Consider the following 23,760-nt stretch of genomic DNA (forward strand, 5'->3'; position numbering starts at 1 on the left):
TATTTTTAGCATTAATGTGCATTGTAAAAAAGCTAATTTTTGCGAAACATTTTCAATATTCTAGGATGTCCTGATGATCTTCACCTTGGATATAGCTACCTCGTTCAGTTAAGCTGTCAAACTGACAAATTTGTTTTAGGGAAATCTTCAGCCGAAAGGTATGTATTTTCCTAGTGATAAAAATTGATCGGGATAATTCGGTCCGTTTTCCCGTGTTTTTACAGTTTTAATAACGCGTTCTAAAATAGCTCTTCTACCACAACAGTTTCTACGAAGTTTAGTTTCCTAAAATACGGCATTTTGCTCAGTTATTCTTTTGTAGATAAAATATCAATACACGATGGCGCAGAGTAAGCTGAATGATTTGGCCGGAAAATTCGGCAAAGGAGGTCCTCCTGGACTAACGACGGGTCTAAAGGTGCTCGCTGCCGTCGGGGCCGTGGCCTATGGCGTTAAAAACTCAATGTACACGGGTAAGTAGCAGGAGAATATTGTGAAATATTCTAGCAACACAGCATGTGTACAAAAGTGATGCAACCTAACCTCTATTTGTGAACACGGTGCACCGGTTCGCTGTGCAAAGTAAAATTTTGTGGATTTTTTTCCTATTTTTTGACCGATTTTTTACTCAATGCATGATGAATAGTCAATTGAAAGGCTGGAAATGGTAAACATAATTTAACTCCTCAAAGAACCTTCAAAAATCCTGTTGTCACGTAGCGTTGGTGGCATTACATAACATTCGATGCTCAGCTATTGCGGCATCATGTGTAAGGTGGCGTGTATGTTTATGATGATTGTATTCATGTTGTATGTTTTTCTTTCCTTTCGAACCCACAGTTGAGGGTGGTCACCGTGCAATCATATTCAACCGTATCGGTGGAGTCGGAGACGATGTATTCGCAGAAGGATTGCACTTCCGTATGCCCTGGTTCCAGTATCCAATCATCTACGATATTCGCTCTCGACCACGTAAAATTTCATCACCTACCGGCTCGAAAGATCTGCAAATGGTTAACATTTCGCTGCGGGTACTGTCCCGTCCTGATGCTCGTAAGCTTCCCGTCATGTACCGTCAGCTAGGTCAGGATTACGACGAAAAGGTTCTTCCCTCGATTTGTAACGAAGTGCTGAAAAGCGTGGTGGCAAAATTCAACGCCTCACAGCTTATTACCCAGCGACAGCAGGTGTCACTGCTCATTCGCCGGGAGCTCGTTGAACGGGCGGCCGATTTCAACATCATTCTTGACGATGTGTCGCTAACAGAACTGAGCTTCGGGCGGGAGTACACGGCGGCAGTCGAAAGCAAACAGGTGGCGCAGCAGGAAGCTCAACAGGCCGCTTTCCTGGTGGAACGTGCGAAACAGGAACGACAGCAGAAGATCGTTCAGGCTGAGGGTGAAGCGGAAGCTGCAAAAATGTTGGGTCTCGCTGTGGCCGAAAATCCCGGTTACCTGAAGCTACGAAAGATTCGTGCTGCACAAAACATCGCCAGGACGGTATGTAGATGGAGATGTAGTTTTCAGCCTTTCTAGCGATTCATTTTATAATGCTGGGGTTTTTTTTCACAGATCGCTAACTCCCAGAACCGAGTCTACCTCTCCGCCAACAGTCTGATGCTGAACATCCAGGACGATACCTTCGACGATATGTCGAAGAAAGTTTCAAGTAAGAAATGAGAATTACTAAACCCTCCGGTTACGGAGGCTGATCAACCGAGCGCTACTAACACCATCGCTAACGAAAGTTTAACGTTTGGCGTAGAATTTCATGCCCCACCATCTGGATTAGGTTTTCCATACGCACAGGAAGGTCCTTTTTAATGCAAGTAACAAAAAAACTTAAAATACGAATGTAAAATGTGCTTATCCTTGTGAAGCACTTATTTGCTTTGAGCTATATTGAGCTTGTGATACGAAGATTTAGTCGATATTAGGTTGTTTTCTTCAGTTGGTTACACAGCATAAAGAAAACAGTAAAATACTCTAGCTAATGCGCCCAAGTATGGGATTTCGTCTACGGTAGCTTGAATCTAGGCATTCCATATGTAAGCCCCGATGTAGGAATAGAGTCGTAATAAAATATGCATGAATTAATGGATTTTACTCATACTAAACCGCCTGGGTGTGGTCTCCTGGGCAGAGTGTGGCATGGAACAGCAATACATTCGCGATTTTGTGTTGCACAGATTTGAAATTGAAGTGTCGCCAATGGAAAGGTAAACTATATCAACTAATCGTTTGCTTTTTATCTGTTTCGTTTCTTCAGGAAAATAAGCACGTTCGCCAAGTGCATTAAGAACCTTTTGCCTAAAACTGTTAAGAACATATACCCCCCCAGACAGAACAATAGTAGTAAATCATTAAGAACGTTAATGCCATTGCTAAAGTGAAACAAACAAAACATTGCAAAGTGGCGAATCGAATCAGGAAAATATGCGAGTCGGCTCTTCCTCCTCCTCCAGCGACGTTCGGTGATCGGGCCCCGGCCGGTTAAACAAATCGCTAGATGGATTATGTGCGGCGATTTCGTTGGGATCTTGATTGCAACACGGCGGCGAGTACTGGCGACGAGTTTGAGTTTCCGGCGAGTTTCTTTCTCACTGCCACTGTGTCACTGTCGTTTTGTTCTCGGTTTCCATCCCTCTGGTGCGATATTGCGTCAAACGCTGGTCGATACTATTCCAAAGTGAAATCGCGTCATGGAATTGTGGGAGGAAACTCGTAATGTGGCCAGTTCGATTCGGGATTCGTCGGTACACAATGGTAAACCGAACCGAGTGAATGAAGAAAATCAACTTTACACGGGGGTCTTCGAAATGGTTTACGATCAAAAGTAGCGTTTCGCACGCAGTTTGCATTTTTGTTTAGCTTAGTCATTAAGATGCATTTTGTGAGCCAATAAAGTAGCGAGGATCGCGCATAGGGAGATCCATTCGCCCTCACGGTGGTAGTGTATAGGAATCGGTGCGTTCGTTGTGTGCATTTCTGAAAGAATTCCATCGGCTTGCTTAGCGAACGAACCGGCTGGATCGATCATGGAATGCCTCGCTGGATTGGAGGAAATGGCCTTTTGATTGAAAATCGTTTGCTTCATTTTTACACTTTTATTTTGCTTTATTTTTGTTTTCTTTCATTACGTTCCCGCGCGGTCTCCTGTGAAAACGATCCTGCAGATATACAACAGGGTAGTGGATGGTTTTCCCCATCAACACCGACACCGATTGGAGCAGCGCAAGTGAAACCCAAACCTGCCCTTTCCAAACGAGCTGAGGAAGCGCAGCACGACGAGAGCTTGATAAAAATCATTGCCGAAGAAACGGTCGAACGGTTGAAAGGCAATCAACTGTAACAGGATACCCAGAGCACAAGGATTTCTTTCACAATCGAACATGCATTTGTACGAGCGTTAGTTGTTTCGTTGTACGGCTCATAATTTGTATGATTTGTTTTGTTTTTAATGATGTTATGTTTGTATTTTTGATCATAGCTATTCTTCCTTAGCACACTCTAATTGTGACGATTGTGAATTCAAATATGAAGAACAAGAAGCAATATGGTCAGTAACCGGAAAGACCCCTAACCCGGGATACTGCTTGTAATAAAGGATGGTAAAAACACTGGAAGTGTCGTTATTTTCTTCAATTCGGGTGCGATTTATGTCCCTGATGTGGTCTTCCACCGAACAACAGCTGATACGATTAGTCCAGTTCACGCTTTGAGAGTGTTGAATGCGGCACCAGGCGCACGCTTCACGTTCTATAACTACTTCTTCTGAGAGGGTTTGAAAATGGCAGTGTTCTATCCTGAGCACATCTTGCACGGCTCGTTTCCTGAAGGTTTTCCTTGTATAGTCATGTAGTTAGTTCTGTATGAAAGTCGCTACTGTTGTAAGCTATCGGAATTACGTTCACATTAGACTACTTGTATGCAGTTGCAGGCAGAAGCTTTCTAGGTTTACAATGACACGTGGGATTATTTCTTTTTCCAAATATTTGTTCGAGCGTTGAATAATTGGACCTCATTGTCGTTTTGGGTTGTATTAACTAGCTGTATCACTATACGGCAATCTATCGCAAAAAAAAACTACACCGAATATATTTTACGAAAAACAAAAAAATAACAATAAAAAACTGGAAATCTCAAAAAGTGCGTACTGGTTGGAATATAAATGTCTAACGGATTTGTTTCGTGATCGGTTAAGGACAAAGAGAGCGCAGAGACACTTGAAAGATAGCCAGAAAGGTACAAACAACGTAGATATACGTCGTTTCGATAGCCCGCACCATGCGCATTACTGATCCTTCGGCATGGTGCGGACCACCCCGGAGGGATGCAGCTGATTGCATTCTTAATCGTAGGGTTTATCACAGTGTTTTTTTCAGTTGAAGAAAGCAGCCAGTTGGTAGCAAGGACCGCATATGGCGAAAGAAAAAAAAAGATAAAGGGTTTGTAGAAATAGGACGTGAATATAGCTTGAGTTTGAAAAGGATGTAAAAAATGGGCGTCATAATTGCGAGGATAACGGAAATAGGGCTCATCTGAGGCACACATCGACATGGAAACCATTCTAAACAACATTCATACATGGACATCCTTAAAAATACATAACAAAGAAAGGTACAGACTGTGGAGACCGAAATCAATGGCTGTGGGCCAGAAAAAAAAATGAATATACATCCTTCCTAAACGGTAACTCCAGCCAGCGAGATTACGTACAAATGGTAAACTAAGTGGAACGAATATCGAATAAGGATAACAGGTCCAATACTGCACCGTAAGAACTCAAAACGTTACACCAAGTTACGCTTGCACACGTTACACACGCTAATTCAATCCGCGTTTTTCATTAAACTCTACTTAAACTCCTGTTCGGAGACCGATTTGATAACGGAGACGGGCGAAACCGATTCTAGTCTGCCAATGTGGATAAGCTAATCTAACCGGCATCTATATATATATAGCTAAATGCGCATCTTACAAGTAAGCGATCGGTTCCTCCATCGAGTTCAACATAACCCACAGAACCACAACGGGACAGGACGACGACGGTGTCGAATCGATCCCCCTAAACATGGCTCGTGGTGGGCAGAACACGCACCAAGACCCGGAAGTCACCGACGTTCAATCTGTCATCTTCTTTTTTGGCTAGCTAGCTGTTTAAATTTGTTATCTAGATAATGACTGGCTCTTTTTTTGTGTTTTTTGCATGTTGCAGGATATTTTTGCTACTGTCCGTGATGTTGCTGCTGCTGCTGCTGCTAAACGATGGGAACGATGGGTAATGTACGCCGTAGTGGCCAAAAACTGTTGATAACGAGATACGGTGGATGCTGCCGATGGTGATCCGCTTTATGGGACTTCCGATCGCTTCGCTTATTGAGCCGGCGGTGTACCACCGCTCGAGGTGTCCGCTGTACCGTTGACTGTAACCGAGGTGGTCATCGCGATGGAAGCGGCTGAGGTGACAGTATGTGGTCAAATGCTGGTTTGCAGGAGGCCACGCTCGAGATTGAAGCACTCCAGCACTGAGGCACCGATCGAGCTGCGTCGTGTCAACATTGACGTGACGATGGTCCATTTGTTCACCTTCGGTTCGTACCGCTCGACGGAATTCAGTGAAGACGAGCCATCGTTACCGCCAAGAGCGTACAGGAATCCATTCGCTTCCACGACTTCGTGGGTTGACCTGAAATATGAAGTGATGGAGGCGCATGGTCAGTTTCAGAGAGCAAGGATATACGGAGAAAAAAAATCAAAAATGCCTTATTTTTACCTTCTCGAATGCATCGCACTGATCGCTTCCCAGGCGTTTGTCCGTAGGTTAAATCGTTCACCGGTTTGCATGCACATTGTGCCATCGCTACCACCGATGCAGTAGAGATACCCATCGAGAGCGGCCACACCACAACTGCTCCTCCTGGAGGTCATGCTCGGTACGGAGGACCAACTGCCGACCCGTGGATCAAACCGCTCAACCGACGATTGATAGTTGCTCGAATCGAAACCTCCCAGCGAGTAGATGCAGTTGTCCAGTACGGCCACTCGGCAGTACCGGCGTCGAGTGCTCATCGCCGGGCAGGATGTCCACACTCCGGTCAACGGATCATACCGCTCGACACTGCTCAAACACGACGCTCCGTCATATCCTCCGCACACGTACAATAACCCATCGAAGGCGCACGTGCCAAGACAGGAGCGTTTCGTGCCCATCGGGGTAATGTTGGTCCACTCGTTCGTCAACGGGTTGTAACATTCGGCCGTGGCCAGATCGTTCTCCCCGTCATATCCACCGACGACGTACAGCAGTTTCCGGAGAGAGGTGACACCGGCACGTGATCGACGCGATATCATCGGCGAGATCGTCATCCACGCGTTCGTCTTCGGGTTGTAGCACTCGCACTCGTTGTGGATCGCAAAAAGGCTACCTCCACCGACGGCGAAGATGTACGATCGCATGCCTTCAGGACGACGTTCGAGTGTCCGTTGGCTTACCAGTGAGCTGCGTTGTTCTGGCAGCAGGTGATACTTCATCGCTTCGAGCAGCAGCTCCTTGCAGTGGGATTCCTCACGGACGAGCGCTTCCGTTTCGACGCAGTTCATCAGGAACTCGCGGCTAACCAGCGGCAACCGGACGTGCGACATCAACTCCGATATGTGCTTCTTGCGTTCGCTCAGATCGTGCTTGATCCAGTTCAGCACGGCCACAAACACCTTCTCTTCGGAGCAGATATTCAGCTGGCTGTTGGAAATCAAATCCTGCACCTAAAGGAAATCAACGGATGATGGACAGTAAGTGTGTTAAAGTTTGCAACTCTCGTATAATTCATACGAAGTAAGGGCGGGGAAAATGTGAACGATCGTTCGTTCCTGTGAGGGTACATTTTCACGCATTAATCACTTGCACGTCTAATGTTCCACTACATATTTTAAGCTTATTAGCCTCTCCAAAGCCCCTCAAGGATCGGCGTTTTTCTTCATCGTTAAGCGGATTACACTTCCATTTCATTCCATATGGTTAATGACCAAAAGTAATCACTAGTTTCATTGTACTCAGTCCAAAGTAGCAGTTTTTCCGTATATTTTCTCGAAATTGCCATACAACTGTTCTAAGAAGATGCGTCAAAAACCATATACAGGAGAGAATGATTTCATGAAATTCTTATTTATTATATGCATGATTCCATTTCTTCTCGCCATCAAATTTTATCGTGTTCTCCCAGTCCTCTTACTTTACGGCACGATTTAATTCAAATTTTGGCGTTGTTGAGAAAGACGATCAGCTTATTTATGGGTCTTATGGGAAAGATAACTTTCGCAGGCGCTGACAGCTGTGAAATCCAATTCCAACGATTAATGCTTCATTCAGGATTCAAATGCAATAACCATGGTGAATTCCTCTGGGCCAGCACATCGAGCAGAGACGTTTATGCAACATCCTTTTTGTATTGCTCCGTCAATCCTCAACCTATCGGCTGGCCATCGGCAATCGCGGCGGAGATTAATTCATTTCCATCCCCCCTTATACGAAAACCCAATCGTCCTGCCGGTTGATGGGTTTGTTGGTATTCGCACTTCGACCACTTCATGGAAGGATGCCAACGATTGGTGAAAATACCTGCCGGCCAGGTGCTGCTGGAGGCCGGCATTTCCGGCGAACCGGTGTGCCTCGATTCGTGGAACGAACGTGCAAAGTTGTTTCTGTTTTGCTGGCACGTTTGAACCATGCCGTGGCCCCGCACGCATTCGTTAGCAGGTTAGTTTATGTGCGGCCTCTATGCGGCGGTTGTTGTTGAAGCGCTCGAACGCGACGCTGACATAATTGCCCCCGAGTACGCTCACGCGACAGTTTTCCGGGAAGTTTTCCCTCACCATCGTCACCGCCGGGTGGAAGCCAACGACACAGGGCTCATAAAACTCGTAAACCTATTTTCCTGATCGGTTCCTACGCATCAAACACGCCTCCCGTTTGGCTCACGGATGGACTCATGGAAAGGACCTCGACAGCGTTATGGCACGGGACGAAAAGGACCACCATCGTCCCCCAAACACACGCTCACTTCAAGATGACCCGCTTTTCCCTCGGGTCGGGTTGCTTTTTCCAGGTTTAAGGGCATTATTTAATGCTCAGCGATTCGCATCGACGACGGCGACAACCGTAATCGTTTCGGGATGACTTGTTTCGTTCCCCCCAAAAAGCTGCGTGTTATGTAATACATGTATACGTTTGCCCCGCACACACACACACAAACACCGAAGGGGACGGGTTTTCACCCGGGATAAGTGAATGTTTATTTACCTCATTAAATCCTAGCAATAAAAACTCCTCGGTGCCGACGACTTGCTGGAAGTTCTGCAGGGCGTAGCGGTGGGATCGGGAGTGCAGCTCCTTGCACGAGTGGGCATCTGTAGGTGGGAGTGGGTGGAAAAACCGGAAAGAGTCCAATGAAAATGAGCAAAATACACGCGCCGGTGTGTGTGTTTGTGTGTTTGTGTAAAAGGATTCACGCATGGTGGATCCGCCGAATGGGGTTCGCGTCCGCGTGTCCGTCGATTATGGAAATGAAATTGTGCTTTCATTCAATTGACCACTTTGTCGGTGGTGGCATGTGTGGAAGGAATTTCAATTGCATTGACCGAGTGTCCGACGGAAGTGGTCGAAAAGGGATACGTTTCGTTCGTTCCCTATTTTTGCTATGTTTCTGCAAAAATGTCACGTTCACGTGGGGCTGCACTTAAATACTCTCGCTGATCTATTTTTAAGCGATCGTTTGCGTTTTAACGAACGTTGTGAGTCACGAATTTAAACACAAGTTAATGATGATTGCCTAACTGCTTGAGTGTGAAGGGGTTTAAGAAGGGTTTACGATGAAAGTAGTTTTAGAAACAGTTTTTACACGGAATTGAAATACTATGAATAAAACATAAAACAACAAAATCAAACCTATGGCTTATGAAAAAAATGTCAAAACATCATACACTCGTTAGTAATACCCGATGGTACTTCAAACGGAATCGATGAGGTGGAAAACCTCCACATTTAGCCACCGGCTACTGGCGCCCGATTATTGCGCCAATGTGCAGATGCAATCAACGCGAATTGCAATTGCAACCGGCCGGTCCCAGGTCGCTGCAACCGCTGCCATGCCATGAACTCCAATTATGATGCATAACAAATGCCCGGAAGCCACAAATGCCGATCGATTGCATCGATACGGAGGGAAAAAAACGCCACAGCCACAGTGACGTGGTTTCAGGGGATGGTTGAACTGCCGCCAACTGGTTACAGCATGGTGCATCGCCCCCGGGAACACGTGTTACGGGAGTAGTAATGCCGTCGTCCAAATGTCTGCCCCGAGACAGCCAATTACCGGGGAGAGCGGACAAGCCGGATGCCAGCGGAGGGACAGAGGTGTAACGTCGCGGCAATTAGGCGCCATCACACGGTCAACGGCTCTGGGCTGTAGGCGAATGGATCAGCGATGAACCTCGCGGCCACAACCAATCGGACACTCGTTCACACGGAACCGTCTGAGCGGTTGTCCGGTTCCAGGACTTTGCAGACGTCCGGTTTCGGCGATCCAACGTGGGATTGCGACGTCACCGTGAGTGGTACTAACCTGCGAAGCTTCTAATTCCCAGACAGTTCGAGGGATGCAGCTGGCGGAGCAAAAACTTGCAGCACGCTTCACGTACCGATTGGATCTGCAACAGGCTCGACGCGGGTAGAAGCACCTGCGAAGAAAGAAGGAAAGTGTAATGACCGAAATGCGACAGAATATCCTTTTTTTTATTGTTGAAATGTAAACGAAAAACGAATTTATTACACGACAAATCAGATATATTTCTTCAGATATTTACAACTGTTATTTGTTTGAAAGGAAATAAACTTGAATATATGAAACTATTTTCTAAACCTGTTCTAACTTGATGTGTTTCTTTGGTTGAGAAATCGTCTCCTAATAAGCTACTACCAGGCTGAAAAACACTGCGTTACATGAGCATCGCACCTCTGCTCGAAAACCCCATTGGAAGGGATTAATCCATATTGATTAAATTTCGAGCATGAACCATTTATGGAAGGAAAATTAATTTTCCAGCAGAGCCTACTTGATTGCCTTCTAGTACCAAGGCGTTATTGTTGCACCTAACAAAACACTCCCTAGTACCCTTACCGGGCGAAAACAATGGCACCGAAAGGCCCCCGAAAGGCCACCGGATCGATGACAAAGTACACTTAAGCCTTTCGATGACCTCCACCCACGAGCAGAGAATTCGAGTGGATTAGAAAAGGCAAAAACCGGCTCACCTGCACGTTATCCTCGGTGATGGTGATCTCGCCACTGTACGCGTACTCGATGAGCTGCTTCAGCGAGGACGGGTCGATATCGTGCAGCGTGACCACGTCGCAGTTCCGCTCGAGCATATCATCTGCGAAAATGCAATATTCCCGTATGCCGGGTGAGGTGGTTATGGTTTACGGTTCCCGATAATTGAATTCACTCGCAGCGCCCGTTACTTACCGTTGAACATGGCGTAGAAGTACGGCGAAACCGACGCCAGTATGACTTTGTGGGCGTTGATCGTTTCGCCTCCGACCTCGAGCGTGACGTCGCAAAGCTACCAAAGGAACGCGGAAATGAAAAAAAGAGAGAAATGGAAGCTTTTGAGTAGGGGGTGTTTAGCCTTTCACCCTGACGGAACATGGTTGTCTAATGTAAAATGCACCGTCTAATGCACCGTCGAACGCATCGCACGCCGGGGCGCATCAAATTGCACCACACGAAAATCCTGCCGAGTCAGAGCGGGGCAAGTGGGCTCTGTTCCGTTCACGCGACCCCAAACGATCGTTAAGTTTCACAAGTGTTGGTGGGACAAGGCGGTGCATTTAACACACCGGAAAGGGTGCGAAAGGTCGGGTGCAAATTTGATTGTCATAATTTGACTGGTGAACCTGTTGGTACCACCGTGTGTGGGTGGATTTTCACCACCCTCGTACCGTTTCCCGGTTGTTGGCCGAATCTCTGAGAACTGTTGGTTCGGATACGGGGCCCACCCAGGAAAAAAAAGCCCACCCAGGAAGCCGGACTCAAACCTCGTACCTGTGCATTCTGGCGCATGCGGTTGATGGCGGAAAAGGACGCTATGCAGTGGCCAGGGTTCTGGTGGTGGGCCTGCGGTAGTATGTCGTCGTTCGACATGTTCGGTGGGCTGAGATCGCTCGGTGTCTGCGTGGAGTTGCATGTTACAGTGGTGACATCTTCGCCACCGTTCGCCGTGTCGTTGCCTACCGGGGAGCTGCAAAAAAAAAACGGGGAAAATGGACAGAAGGAAAAACAAGAGAAAATTAATAATTAATGCCTCCCATTGGGCAGCTGCAGGATGATGTAGATGCAGAAGGGCCGATTGAAAAAAAAACAGTCATTTTAGAGAGCGAATTATAGTGATGAATGTTTCTTCTTCTTCTTAATTGGCTCCACTACCGGTGTATGGTCAAGGCCTGCCTTGCAAAGCTAAGCGAAGGCTTTCATGACTTGGAATTTTTCACGCAGCTGGATAGTCAGTCCTGCGTACGAAGGAGGCGAGATTCAGAGTGATGAATGTTTAGAAGGAAAAAATCTAATAATACGATTGAAAAATTGAATCAAAAGAACAGAAATGCCTTTAAAACATAGTCCTATTCCTTTATGAGGTTGTTTTTCCAATCACTAATGCTTTAAAGGACTTCGTTATTGCTTCGATTTCGTATATACCAAAGAGACTAGGCGTTTGTATCTTATCGAAATTAGAATAACCAACATTAATGGCTGCTTTTAAAGCACCAATATCTAGATAAGGCAGCCCTCAAGCAAACATCAGCACCCAATATAAAATTGCAATTAGAAGAAAACGTTCACGGAATCGCTTAATCGTCCCGCCTGTCAGCACAACCGGATGAAGCACACCCACAAACGCAGCCGAGTTTGCGTACATTTGCCCCTTATTTGGGTTGTTTCCAAGCGTTCTAATTTCATTCCGCTTCGGTTTGCATTTAATTGCATTTGCAGACGTTGTACGCGCGGTGCCAAGGAAAGCACTCCAAGGCCGCTCCGGGAGTCGGTCCTCCTTCTTATCTGATACATATTTTACGCGACTATCTTAATCTGTCTGTTTTCTGTCTCCCGATTCGAGCTGGAGGGTGGAGGAATTTCCTTATCTCACGGGGACCGCAAGTTTTTCGCTTCCATTAGCACATGTTCCGCTTTGCGGGAGCCTTCGAGCGGCATTTGCAGGACCGATGAAGCGCGCGCGAGGACGCCACCGGCTGCGACAGTTGTAAAATGGATCCCACCCTGCGGAATACTTTTACGTTTGTTGGAAAAGGATGCTAGAAAAAAAGGGCGGAAAAGCGAGAAAAAAAATACGCCTCTCGACAAGGATCTATCCTGCCTCGAATCGATGGCGTATTTCCTGTGCCGGCGAACTCAATACGTCCTGCGGAATTGACGACGGTGAGCAGAGAGTAAAGGAGAGAGAGGGATCGAATTGAAGAAAAAAAAAACAAGCTGTACGGGCCAGCGACGTGTGCGGTTTTTTTACATCGTGTTTTCCTTCCCAGGGTTGGAATGTGTATTTATTTTTCCCTTTCGCCATCGTTGCGGAACCAAACATAACCGGGTGCTTGTGAACTCTCTTTCGTCCTGTCGAAACCCGCTTGCGGAGTGTGACGCAAGGACGAGTGCGAATGCATGAAAAACCGAAAAATAAGAGCTGCACCAAACGACGAACAAAGTTGGCCGGAAAATTGGGGGTTTCCGCTTGCTTTTACACCGGCGGGCGGATTGGGCGTTTCAGTGAAATTATGGAAAAGCATCAGCATTCACGTTGGTGTGGGTGTTGGCGAAGTTTGCTGACTCAGCGAGGACCTCGAACGCGGATGCTGAGCTTTTGCGTGGAATTAAAGTAAATCGCCGAAAGGTTTCAAATTCAATTACGGCCAGCTTCGCAAATAAGCATGGTTCGGGAGAACTGATGGAAAGAATTTCGTTTGCCTTGATCCAGCTTGCTTGAGCTTTTTCCAAAACTCAATTTCCAACTTTCCAATGGCAAAGTTTCTAATCAAACCATAGAAAAGTATGCTTTAAATCACAGCCTTGATCGGTTATTTTTAAACTAACAAACTAGCGCTGAAACTCTAATTGCAGAGCAAGACCTGGCAAAGTGGTCTTACAAAGTTTTGAACAATTTTATTGCTCGTTAGTAGTAAAATATAGACCACCACAGTACCGTCCCATTAGCCTAACGAGTACTTCCTCAGTGCTGGCCGGGTGTGTGATCCAGGATCGGCTTGGATTGGAAGCGAACCCGAGGCGCGATTTAATTGAAAGCATGAAACGAAAACTTTAATAATACATTTACCGTATCCCTTCGAGGTGAGTATAAAATGTGACCGACAAGCATACCGGAAGCAGAATGGTACCGCCAGCATAGCAAGTAAGACTTTCGTAACGGAATGTGGTTGAACAAGCTGAGTCCTCGGTGGGATGCGTACGATCGGCGGGATTCGTTCCGATTGCAGCTCACTTGTCTGAAGTATTTGGGACTTTGGCCTCCGGAACACTCGGATATGGTCACCCGGAAGCGTTACATCGCGTACGGTTGGACGCTGCGAGTCGTGTTTATGCATCTATACACGGTGACCCAGGCGTTGTACTTCAAGGATGTGAAGGACATCAATGTGAGCACGTGTGAGCAAAATGGCAGTGCTTTTGCTAATTGGTTCCGGTGGTGCAATTTTAGGACATCGCAAACGCACTGTTTGTGCTGATGACGCAGGTGTCGTTGATCTACAAGCTAGAGAAGTTTCACCACAACATTGACCGCATTCAGGCTTGTCTGCGAAAGCTGAACTGCACGCTGTATCACCCGAAACAGCGCGATGAATACGAGTGAGCATGTGAACAAAGATTGGTTATGATTTTCACGCCAAAAAGGCACGTTTCTCTTCTAGACCCGTGCTTTGGTCAATGAGTGGTGTTTTTTGGCTGATGATATTGTTGATGTTCATCGCCATCATAACAATCATCATGTGGGTTGTCTCACCGTTCTTCGACATCGAGCGTAGGTTACCCGTTCCGGCCTGGTTCCCGGTGGACTATCGACGTTCGACGGTGGCTTATGTGGTTCTGTTCCTGTACCAGACGATCGGGATCGTCATGAGCGCTACGTACAACTTCTCCACCGACACCATGTTCTCTGGTCTGATGCTGCACGTGAACGGTCAAATTGTGCGTCTGGGCAGCATGGTCAAGAGGGTGAATACTCAGATCACTCGTACGGAACGCATGTACCAACGTTTTTACTCCACTCTTTTGAACATCAGATTGGACACGAATCACCAGGAAAGTCACTATTGGCTGCGAGTCCTTTTCTGTGCGATGATGAATGGATGGCGATGCGAACGCAACTCGATCGACACCGTCGGGAGAAAGGCAAACTGTACGCCGAGGTGACCGAATGTGTGCTATTCCACAAGGACATCCTCAGGTACAGATCCCAGCTACCATCCAGCTACCATCGTCTGCTTATGATGTTGTCGATTATTTTTTCTTGCAGGTTAAGCAACGAAGTCCAGGACATCTTTCAGGGTTCCATCTTTGCACAGGTGTGCGCCTCCGTCATCATCATCTGTATGACGTTGCTGCAGTTCACCGGAAACGACATGACAGCGGCCGATCTGATCGGGTGCACCTTTTACCTATGGGTGATGACTTTTCAGGTCTTCGTCTTTTGCTACGTCGGGAACGAAATTTCCTACACGGTAATAGAAGGCGGTGAGGAGGATAAAAGTCTCCAAAAACAAAATTCTGTTGGCTTGTTTTACCCCTTTCCAGACAGATAAGTTCACGGAATTCGTCGGGTTTTCGAACTACTTCAAGTTTGATAAGCCCACCAGCCAGGCAGTAATATTCTTCATGCAGATGTAAGCTCATGCCAGATGGTGTTTGTCTCAATGTTGTGTTGAACTATAACTATATTTTCTTGACAGGACATTGAAGGATGTTCACATCAAAGTTGGAAACGTCATGAAAGTCACACTAAACCTGCACACTTTCCTGCAGGTACTTAAGAAAACCGCCTGCTACGTTCGGCAACAATTGATCGCTAATGAATGAGTTTTGATTTCAGATCATGAAGCTTTCTTACTCTTATCTTGCAGTGCTGCAGAGTATGGAATCTGATTAATTTGTACATTAAGGCGTACACAGATGCACAGTTTTGTTTGTTAGCAGTTTCCTGCAAAGTTCATCATTACACAAAATAATCTCTTATGCTTGTATCATTTCTCAACATCATGTGAGAAAAAGAAAATATAATAGATGTTTAGTTGATGTTGCTGCTCTCATTACACTCGAATCTCGAGCACATTCGTGATGTTGAATTGTTTTCGAGCACGATTTATGGCCCTAGCACCATCATACACCGCAAGAAGGTCAAGCTTAATCGACGTGAATAGCCGCCCTGTCGAACGGTGGTCCGTGACTCAAGAGGCCCCTTACATCGAAACGCAAACCCGGCCACTTCACACCGTCTAGACATTCAGCCTGTAGCCTCCCCGCCCTGGTCAGCCGATCCCAACTTACGTGTTCGACTTGACGGGCAGAAACATCTTCTTGTTGCACGCTACCAGCTTAGAAAGATGCTTGATGAGGAAGATCTTCACCTTCAAGGTGCATATCCGGCGCGGTGCCGCTGCAACTGCCGTCGAGGTGGAGGGCACCGGTGAGTCAACCTCGGTGCTCCTTTGCCGCGCCGGACCAGGTTCCTTGGACTCTTCGACGTCACTTCCGGTGGTGGGTTGTTGTTGCTGTTGCTGCTGTAGCTGTTGCTCCTGTTGCGGTGGTTGCTGAGTGCTGGATTCACCTGCTGCGATGTCAGTAACGGCGGTGGTCACGACCTGCTGATGCGGACCGGTGGCAAGCGAAGCGAGCTGAGCTAAGGCAAGTTTAGGCGTCTGCCGGTGGCCAACCGGTTGCAGGTGCTCGCGGTCTACTAGCTCTACGGTGACTGTGTCCGGCTCGACCGAGGTGGTGGCTCTCGAGCATCGGACCAACTTGGCGCAGCTGTGCAGAGAAGCGGTCGGTGGACCCGTCGCGGAGGGCGCTGACGCGCAGGGTCGATCCACTTTTACCGGTTTGCAACGCACACGCGCCGATTCCGGGACGAAACGTGCCGCTTCTTCTGCAACCCGGTTGAGGTCGATGTGGTCGGGGTTTCGCTGTGCGCCTTTCGACGCCTCCACTTCAAGATGCTGACGTCAAACGGGTTCGGAAGTCGCGCTAGAGGATGGTTTCTATTTCTGGGGAGGAGAATCAGAAACGAATAAAAAGTACATTGAAAACCGATAATAAAACAGAGTCGCTATATGACGGAGTAGAAACGCTAGAAGCGCTGAATGATATACTGGCTGATTGCACGAGACATGGTGCATGTGCTCGAGGGAGCTCATCCAAAATTTCGCCCCGAGATACCATAGCCAGAGAGTGGACTGCGTGAAAATGGAACGGCGATAAGGATGATAAATTATGCAGCACCCATTCCATTCGCCGGTATGGAACATGGACGTCGCGAGCATCCAATGGCTGAGGGCTTTTTGGGGCGGAGTGACAAAAGCGAAAGCACAGAAAGGCACAACTGGCTGCCGATTCGGGTGTATCTTTATCACGTCTGGCGAAACTGATTAAATGGTTCTAGTGCCGTGTTCGGTAGATCATACATTTTAATGAGACGAAGCGGAGATTGTTGCCATTGTAGCTACCAGTCTGATGAATTTATGTTCATACCTATGGGACAAGACGTTTGAGCTGATATGGAATCCCCCGGTTATTTGAACAAGGATCATAATGGTCGCAATATCTACCGGTTTTATAACACATAACACAAGGTTCTTGCTAAACAAGAACCAATGAAAACTAGATCAATGTAAGTGAACTGGTTTTGAGCTAAAAATCACTGCCTACTCAATTACGAGCCAGTTGTTCATTACAACACCGGGACATGGTGGTGTAATACAAAACCACGAACCTCTAGCCTTCACCTGAATGCCTTCAACCCTTTGGCAAAAGGATGCACTCGATGGCTTCGTCACAAATACGCACTGACGGTCTCGCAAACGTAACCGCACATGCAGTGCGTGAACTTGTTGCAACCGATGGAGTGAAAAATAATCGTCCTCCACCATATAGCTCCAACTGGACCATACAGACAGCTTCCCTTCTCCAGCCGGACCACACCCGGCATATATGCATGCACGAAAAGCACCCACAAATGGGATTACGGGCTAATGAGCGTAGGTGCACTGCCCCGGAACTACCCATTGATGAGTTTCGGGCCGGTGACACAATGGCCTACATACGGTGTGCACACCAGCAGAACAACTGCCACACCCAGCAGGGGGTGCGCTTGTATTGGCGTGGGAACTTCACCCCAATGTGCCGGAATGTGTTCTCGTTGTGCGGCACTGCTCCAATGCAACGCCGGATGTGAACGGGAAAGCTCAAAAGCTGCCAACAACACTTGTTGCCCACTCCCCGTTGCAACACGAACGAAGCACGGTCACGTAACGACCGATAGGGTAGATGTATTTCCTTTAATGCGTTTATAATACACTTGATGAAAATTTCACAGCTCCAACTGCCAAATGCCTCCCCTTTCGTACATAGCGCTTTGTCATATCTTAAACCACATCATCCTGTTCTTCATCATCCACGGTTGCGAGGTCCGTGTCCTCTACTTCGGTGTCCTCTGAGTTTGGTAGCACCGTACAGTTGGCCAGATCGTCCAGACACGAGATGTACAGACACCGATCGCAGCTGCAGGTGTGGTTGTTCTCGCGCTCGCTTGGGTTCTCCCCCAGGAACAGGAACACGGCACGTGGGATGATCGTCTCCTTGATGTAATACCCGTACTGGAAGTCACACTCCATGATCGCTACATTGTACTCCTCGTCCAGATCCTGGTTCGTGGATTTCTCGGGTGCAAAGAAATCGAAGAATGAACTCTTCTGCGGGTCCTGTGTCAGGTTGTGGTCCTGCTTCCAGTCGATCGTGCACCCGGTACATCGGTAGATCTCGAACCCGTTAAATTTGGACGGCGTGTCCGGATTGGGAGAGCACCGTAGGAAGTACTGCTTTGTGAGCACCTCGTTCGTGAAGTAGTCATTCGTGGCGAATTGAAACTGCAGCTCAAAACCCGGCTCTGGTTCGTTCACCAACACGCACCGAATGTCCTGGAGTTGTTTTAGCGCAGGTTCATCCGTTTCCTGGATGATGGAATCCAGGAAACTCGTATTCAGCACAGTCAACCAGAAGTCGGGCACTCCTGCACGCTGGTCGGCGACATCCTCGCCGCCAGTAGCTTCCGGCTCCAGTAGTTCCGGTACGTCCACTCCGTTTACGATGCGAGAAATCGCACCGTGACACTCGTTGAACTCGCCCTGGAACTCAACCTCTAGTGCGTGGGCTTTCAGGTGAAACTTTACCTCGCGCTGAATGATGTCCAGCTGGATTTTTCGCAGAGCTTCCAGCTTAGCCCGAATGCCAGGTGGCAACGGAGTTGCGGAAGTTTCGGCCGTCTCGATTTCCTTGATGCGCTTTTCGATGACTGTTATTTGCTCGAGCAGAGACGCTTCCGTTTCGTACTGCGAGCAATCGTGCGCTGTTTCTGACTTAGAGGCCATGCTTTAGGTAGTTTTGGAGGGTTATATTAACTGATGCTTTTTTATTTGCAGTTTCAACGCTGCTTGCTAAATCACCTTCACGCACTACGGTCTTTGCAAGTACTATCTCTTGTAGCTGGACCACAAGCCTACTGTGATGTAATCGCTTAATGGCGCATAGATGTTGATGCCATTTCTCAAGACATCTTTCATGGCAACCGTCTTGATTGGTTTTACATACATGCTTCTTGGATGTGGTTTTGCACATATATGGAAATGTTTCGATGTAACCCTGTACCATACTCCTTTGAGATCCTTTTATCTCCTCAAATATTAAAATACCACACAACATTTCTCACGTAAATAAGGTATAAAAGCCTCCTTGCTCAGCAACACGAGTCTCCCAAGACAAGTATTCCAGTCAGGCCCATCGCAAAAAGAAACAATATATCTCACTCCCTTTTCCTGCGCCATCAAACGGAATTAGCAAGATTACGGAGGGTTTTGTGCCTTTTGCTACGCAACATGTCGCTTTTAAGTCATGCACGAAACCAACCACGAGCCTTGCATAGCAATGAGCAGGAAAACCCTCACGAACGGAATGCGTATGGTGGCCGCTTTTGCGTGGCAGCATCGATCCGTGGTTCCCGCAGGATAACGCACGAATCCTTCCCCAGCCGTCGTGTGAATCAACCCCAAAAGTATATAAGCGCCCAGCGTCAAGCGCACAGCCGTGTAGTCCTTCAGAAAGTAGGTCAATGTTGCCGAATTTTCCGACCCCAGCCAAGGAAAGGCGCTGGTATAATTTTACGACCCTTCCCAAAACCATATGATATCTGTTCGCAGGGCGGATAGGGCCGTTTTTCCGGTGGGTTTTTATCTTCTTTGTTCGAACCCCCGTGAAGATTCCGCCCCGCGTTAGGGAAAGCAAAGCATTTCGCCACCAGACCGGTGGGTGGAAAGTTTCACCCCTGAATGGAAACCGCACCCCGATAATGGCGCGACCGCGACGGACGAAAAGAATTCGAGCATCCCGCCACCACGAAACCGAGGTCATCCGCTAGACGGTCTAGCAGACGGTCGCAGATTCGTGAAGGTTACAGTGTCGCCCGAAGGATTGCAAACTCGCAGCCTTATCTGTGAGCCTGTGTCTTTCGAGCCCAACCACGGATCGGTTAAGTCCACGCCCGTGGGTCGATTTTCCGGCCCATTCCGGCCCAGGTCCGTCGGTGTGGAGTAACAATTTTCACCTTGTTTTTCACTTTCGCTTTTCACAGCCCAGGGTTCGCTCCGGCTCGGCCCAGGACCTATCCGTTGCCGGTATGTGTGTGCATTGTGGCGTAATGCTTTGCGCTGGGTTATGTAACACGCCGGTACACGCTGGGTAAATCGGTGGCACCGGAACGCACGAACGGTTGGTGTGGGCATGCGTCCCAGTGCCCCTATCGATTCCTTCTGGCCCACCGGGCCCAACACTCTCGGCCTACGGAACCTGGGCTGGGCTGGGAACAGGGACAGTATTTACAACGCTCATAGTGTAATGAGCACCGCGTCCTAATATGCCTTCGTACCATGATCCCGGGACGTTGGGAACCCTAGCCGTTCGATAGCGGGCTGGCACAGGGACAGGCTGGTAATATTCGGTTAGCAACAAAAAACCCCATCTGGGGTCGGCTTTGGCCCACACGGAAAGGACACGTATTCGGGCCGTGGTTGGGACGCTTTTCGGGAAAAGCAAAGAAACTTTTATTTATGGAGTCCCCGGGTGGGAGGCTCTTTTCTCCATTTGCTTCCTTCCCAACCAAACAAGGGGGTCAATTTGGTATCGATTTCTGTTTGGTAGCAAACCTACGCACACCCCTATCCCATGGCGGAAGTGCGCGTGGGAGCATAGTTCATGGTTTTATGCCGAATCTAAGGATTAGGGCTGAGAAAGGTTGCTATGAATAAAAGGCCGAATATGGTGCTTTTCGGTAGAATAAAAAGGACTTTGGGGTATTATCACGATTCTACAAAGCGAATTATTGAACGCATTAAATTCGAAATACTTTAAACCCCTCGATTCCCTAACGATTCGAAGCCCCGATTATCTGAAAATGGCAAGCTTTCGCTGAAACAAATCGTGACGGACTAATGCTCGGCCGCAACCCATGCAACCATGTAAAGCGATACCTTCCCGTGTTGGGCCGCTGAGAATCGAGTGAATTTTAATTAACGTCACTTTCCCGTGCAACAGGCATTCGCATGACTGAATGCAGTAAAAAGGCTGCATCAACATGCAGCGTGTGCAGCGAACATGGCTTACTGGAAGCGTTAAGTTGGGCAGCTACTCATAATTCGCATCGGAACGCGGCGTCGTGAATTGTGCGAGTTTTTCGTAGCAAATTAAACACTAAGTACCCGAGGGCCCTTTAAGGTCCGCAAGAATGTACTCCTCCCGCTCGACTTTGTAGAGAAATTTTCTCTCCCTCTCGATATCGTCGGGCTTTTGCGAACTCTTTTGCGGCAAAGTGTTGTACTTTTAACTTCCCATTCGGTTCGTTCATACTTTTTGCCGTACAACTTTTCGAGCCGCATTTGTGCAAGGGCGGCTGCTGGTGCAATAAAAAAGCTTGCCTTACGAGAGTTGGGTTATCATTTTGCAGGCGCCTGGGTTTTTATTAATATTTATAACACTTTTTCGCACTACGAAACAATGTTTGTTAATTATGGTTGCAATAAACTGATCCCACTGGCTTGTGGTTTTGTGGAACGGCATCTTGCACGTCTTTCGCTGCCACTAATGCAAGGAAAGATCATATCAGCCCGCGTTGTTGATAAACGCACGCTTGACATTGTTCATTTTGTGTTCTTATACGCCTGCGGCACGCAGAGACGGTACCCTGTGCATCAAGCAGCCCATAGAAAACGTTGGAAAATATCGCCCAAGCTCGGACCCGACGGTCCGACTATTTATCACAAAACTTTCGCCACTGCGGCTGGCGAAAAACTTGCCCACCCTCGGCTAAAGATAGGTTAGCCGGATCGGCCAAAGGTTACGGCCGCATCGATCCCCGTGTCCGTGTGTCCCTTGCTGGTTCGCAAGAAACAAAAAACCAACCACCATTCGGTGATGGTTTTTTACCTCGCCAAAAAAAGGCCTATAGTGCCGACCGGCACGTACTAATAGCCGGTGTAATGGAATCAATTTGAAACAAACCGTGCGTTGTGTAACGAAATCGAGCAAAGATGGGCATCGACGTTAACCGAAATTGCCACCGGAACATGGCCACCGATCACCGTTGGCGAGCAAACGCGTCCCGAAAGCTCGCCACCTCGGTGGGTTGTTAATTGAATTAACGCACTCATTTATCACGGTTCCATCGCTGCCGGACCGTCACACGCTGCCGGTGGTATCTGGCTGTGCCTATTGGCCTCTTTTTTGTGCTCTTGGTGCAGAATTCAACGCCGGACGTGTCCGGACGTGTAAAGAAATTCGCTTTCGCTCCTTTTTTCGCCCTTACAAAAACCCACCCCACATAGGAGTTGGTTGTGAATGGGAGCGTTTCGCGTAAGATTCGATTTTTCATTCGAGATAAATCTTCCTACTTTCCATCAGCTCTCCTTCCTACGCTAAATCCCTACAGGAATCGTGATCAGAATCGTGGTCATTTTGTCGCCCGGAAACCCGGAAAGGTGTTTCACGGACAGCGTTACCGCAAATCATTAACCGACGGAAGGTTATTCAACTCGGAAGCCATTAGTGTGGGGGAGTTTGTGTGTGAACACTTACGAGCATTAGCCGTGGCATCCCGTGGTTCCCCTGGGCCTTTTTGGGGGGATGTTTTTTTTGTGTTTTTTTTTGTGTGTTACATTATTCACTTCTCGATGGCCGAACACGAATTTCAGGCACGCAAATCGGCGGACAAATCACCAAACCGGTCGCGAGGTGTTTTCTTTCACCGTTACAAAGTGCGGGATGGGCCAGGAAACGAGACGCTCTAGTTGCAGGGGGTGGAAGGGCCAAAGCTAGACTCATTAAATCGCACGACAAAAATGCGCCACCTACACCATCATTAACGTACACGAGCACCGAAACGGCACGATTTGCACACGCCCGACCCCGACTTTATCGGATCGTGTCCAATGCGCTTTTCCACCCACCAACCCACCCACGATTGATACTTTTTTTCTCTCTCAAACCGTCTCCCGGGCACGGTGCCTTCACTTCACTGCAGCGATTTTTCCTCGTTCGCCCTATTCAACCCACTGAAGGAATTTTTGGGCCACCCTTTTGCCGTTGCCGGAACTGGCCTCGGGTTCGCAGTTTTGCGTCCTGCTCGGTGGAAGCTTTCCCGTCGACTGAGCCGCCATCAAACGCCGGCCGTCGCATAAATGGGCACCCGGGCAGCCACGTTGGGCGTTTGCGGGTGGTGGTGGCCCTTTTCCGTGTGGGTGGGAAGGTGGGTGGGCCTTATTTACTATGCAAGCAGGCGCTTCGGGCGAGCAGCCGAGCCACGGCGGGTTCGTCGCCATCGGTGTGCTGTCGCGCGTGGTCGAAATGCGCCCCCCAAACCTTCGGGCCCTTGAGGAACAGGGGGGTTGGGTGGGTGGCTCGCGGTCTAAAGAATCGGTTCTATGACGTGGAGCACATGACAAAAAAAAAGAAAAGCCAGCCTGCCGTTGCCGCAAACGCAGTGAGGGAGGAGATGAATTGGGTGAGAATTGGATTCGTTGCTTTTTTTTTTGGTTTTCAGGCGGCCACGTTGGAAAAAGGATGTTTCAGTGCTCAAGACATCAGTTCCGTGTGGTGGAGGGCGAGACATGAGCACGAACCGGCGAATGGAGACTCTTTAGGAAGTATTTAGTTCGTTTTTAATGGCGCAAATTGTTTACGGGGGAATTAAAATGACGAGAACTATAACGAGCTACGTTGCGTGCTTGGTACTCGAATCATGGCTCTCGAAGGATAGCTAAACAGGAGCTAGAAGCAGCAAGTCTTGTAGATAGCACGATTTTTAACAAAGACCTGGCGGTAATATGGTTTGCATAAAAGATATGCTCGATTGAAGCATTCATTCAATA

The 23,760-nt window shown here is 48.0% G+C and overlaps 4 protein-coding genes across 5 annotated transcripts; 2 read left to right on the forward strand and 2 right to left on the reverse strand.

Annotated features, from left to right (window-relative positions):
* The first annotated feature begins 145 nt into the window (after positions 1-145).
* On the forward strand, positions 146-3,548 carry LOC128727202 (prohibitin-2). 2 transcript variants are annotated; one of them, XM_053821081.1, is made up of 5 exons: positions 146-158; positions 309-473; positions 841-1,499; positions 1,572-1,668; positions 3,176-3,548. In XM_053821081.1, the coding sequence occupies exons 2-5, from the start codon at positions 341-343 to the stop codon at positions 3,349-3,351; spliced, it is 1,065 nt and encodes a 354-aa protein (XP_053677056.1). In that variant the 5' UTR covers positions 146-158; positions 309-340; the 3' UTR covers positions 3,352-3,548. The 2 variants fall into 2 exon arrangements, with proteins under 2 accessions (XP_053677056.1, XP_053677057.1); XM_053821082.1 differs by lacking the exon at positions 3,176-3,548 and adding an exon at positions 2,269-2,963.
* A 1,929-nt stretch (positions 3,549-5,477) lies between these two features.
* LOC128723085 (kelch-like protein 17) lies at positions 5,478-15,648 on the reverse strand. Its single transcript, XM_053816794.1, has 8 exons — positions 15,623-15,648; positions 11,102-11,297; positions 10,523-10,619; positions 10,309-10,430; positions 9,620-9,734; positions 8,299-8,405; positions 5,776-6,764; positions 5,478-5,688 (listed from the first exon to the last, which is right to left on the reverse strand). The coding sequence occupies exons 1-8, from the start codon at positions 15,646-15,648 to the stop codon at positions 5,478-5,480; spliced, it is 1,863 nt and encodes a 620-aa protein (XP_053672769.1).
* On the forward strand, positions 13,492-15,224 carry LOC128723087 (odorant receptor Or1-like). The gene is made up of 8 exons (XM_053816795.1): positions 13,492-13,716; positions 13,779-13,927; positions 13,990-14,293; positions 14,362-14,525; positions 14,595-14,799; positions 14,873-14,961; positions 15,028-15,100; positions 15,168-15,224. Exons 1-8 carry the CDS (start codon positions 13,492-13,494, stop codon positions 15,222-15,224), a joined length of 1,266 nt encoding a protein of 421 aa, XP_053672770.1.
* A 2,043-nt stretch (positions 15,649-17,691) lies between the features above and the next one.
* Positions 17,692-18,717, reverse strand: LOC128723947 (nucleosome assembly protein 1-like 1). Its single transcript, XM_053817711.1, has one exon. The coding sequence runs from the start codon at positions 18,715-18,717 to the stop codon at positions 17,716-17,718; it is 1,002 nt and encodes a 333-aa protein (XP_053673686.1). The 3' UTR covers positions 17,692-17,715.
* Between the last annotated feature and the right edge of the window lie 5,043 nt (positions 18,718-23,760).

The sequence above is a fragment of the Anopheles nili genome, chromosome 3, assembly GCF_943737925.1.
Source record: "Anopheles nili chromosome 3, idAnoNiliSN_F5_01, whole genome shotgun sequence".
Taxonomy (NCBI): domain Eukaryota; kingdom Metazoa; phylum Arthropoda; class Insecta; order Diptera; family Culicidae; genus Anopheles; species Anopheles nili.

Coding starts and splice junctions, on each gene's coding strand:
- LOC128723947 (XM_053817711.1), bottom strand. CDS start 18,717: ATGGCCTCTAAGTCAGAAACAGCGCACGATTGCTCGCAGTACGAAACG.
- LOC128723087 (XM_053816795.1), top strand. CDS start 13,492: ATGTGGTTGAACAAGCTGAGTCCTCGGTGGGATGCGTACGATCGGCGG. Junction 13,717..13,778: donor AGGATGTGAAGGACATCAAT/GTGAGCACGTGT, acceptor GTGCAATTTTAG/GACATCGCAAACGCACTGTT. Junction 14,526..14,594: donor TTCCACAAGGACATCCTCAG/GTACAGATCCCA, acceptor TTTTTCTTGCAG/GTTAAGCAACGAAGTCCAGG.
- LOC128727202 (XM_053821081.1), top strand. CDS start 341: ATGGCGCAGAGTAAGCTGAATGATTTGGCCGGAAAATTCGGCAAAGGA. Junction 1,500..1,571: donor CACAAAACATCGCCAGGACG/GTATGTAGATGG, acceptor TTTTTTTCACAG/ATCGCTAACTCCCAGAACCG. Junction 1,669..3,175: donor TATGTCGAAGAAAGTTTCAA/GTAAGAAATGAG, acceptor ACGATCCTGCAG/ATATACAACAGGGTAGTGGA.
- LOC128723085 (XM_053816794.1), bottom strand. CDS start 15,648: ATGTTTCTGCCCGTCAAGTCGAACAC. Junction 10,620..11,101: donor GCATGCGCCAGAATGCACAG/GTACGAGGTTTG, acceptor TTCCTTTGGTAG/CTTTGCGACGTCACGCTCGA. Junction 6,765..8,298: donor TATTGCTAGGATTTAATGAG/GTAAATAAACAT, acceptor GATTTCCTTTAG/GTGCAGGATTTGATTTCCAA.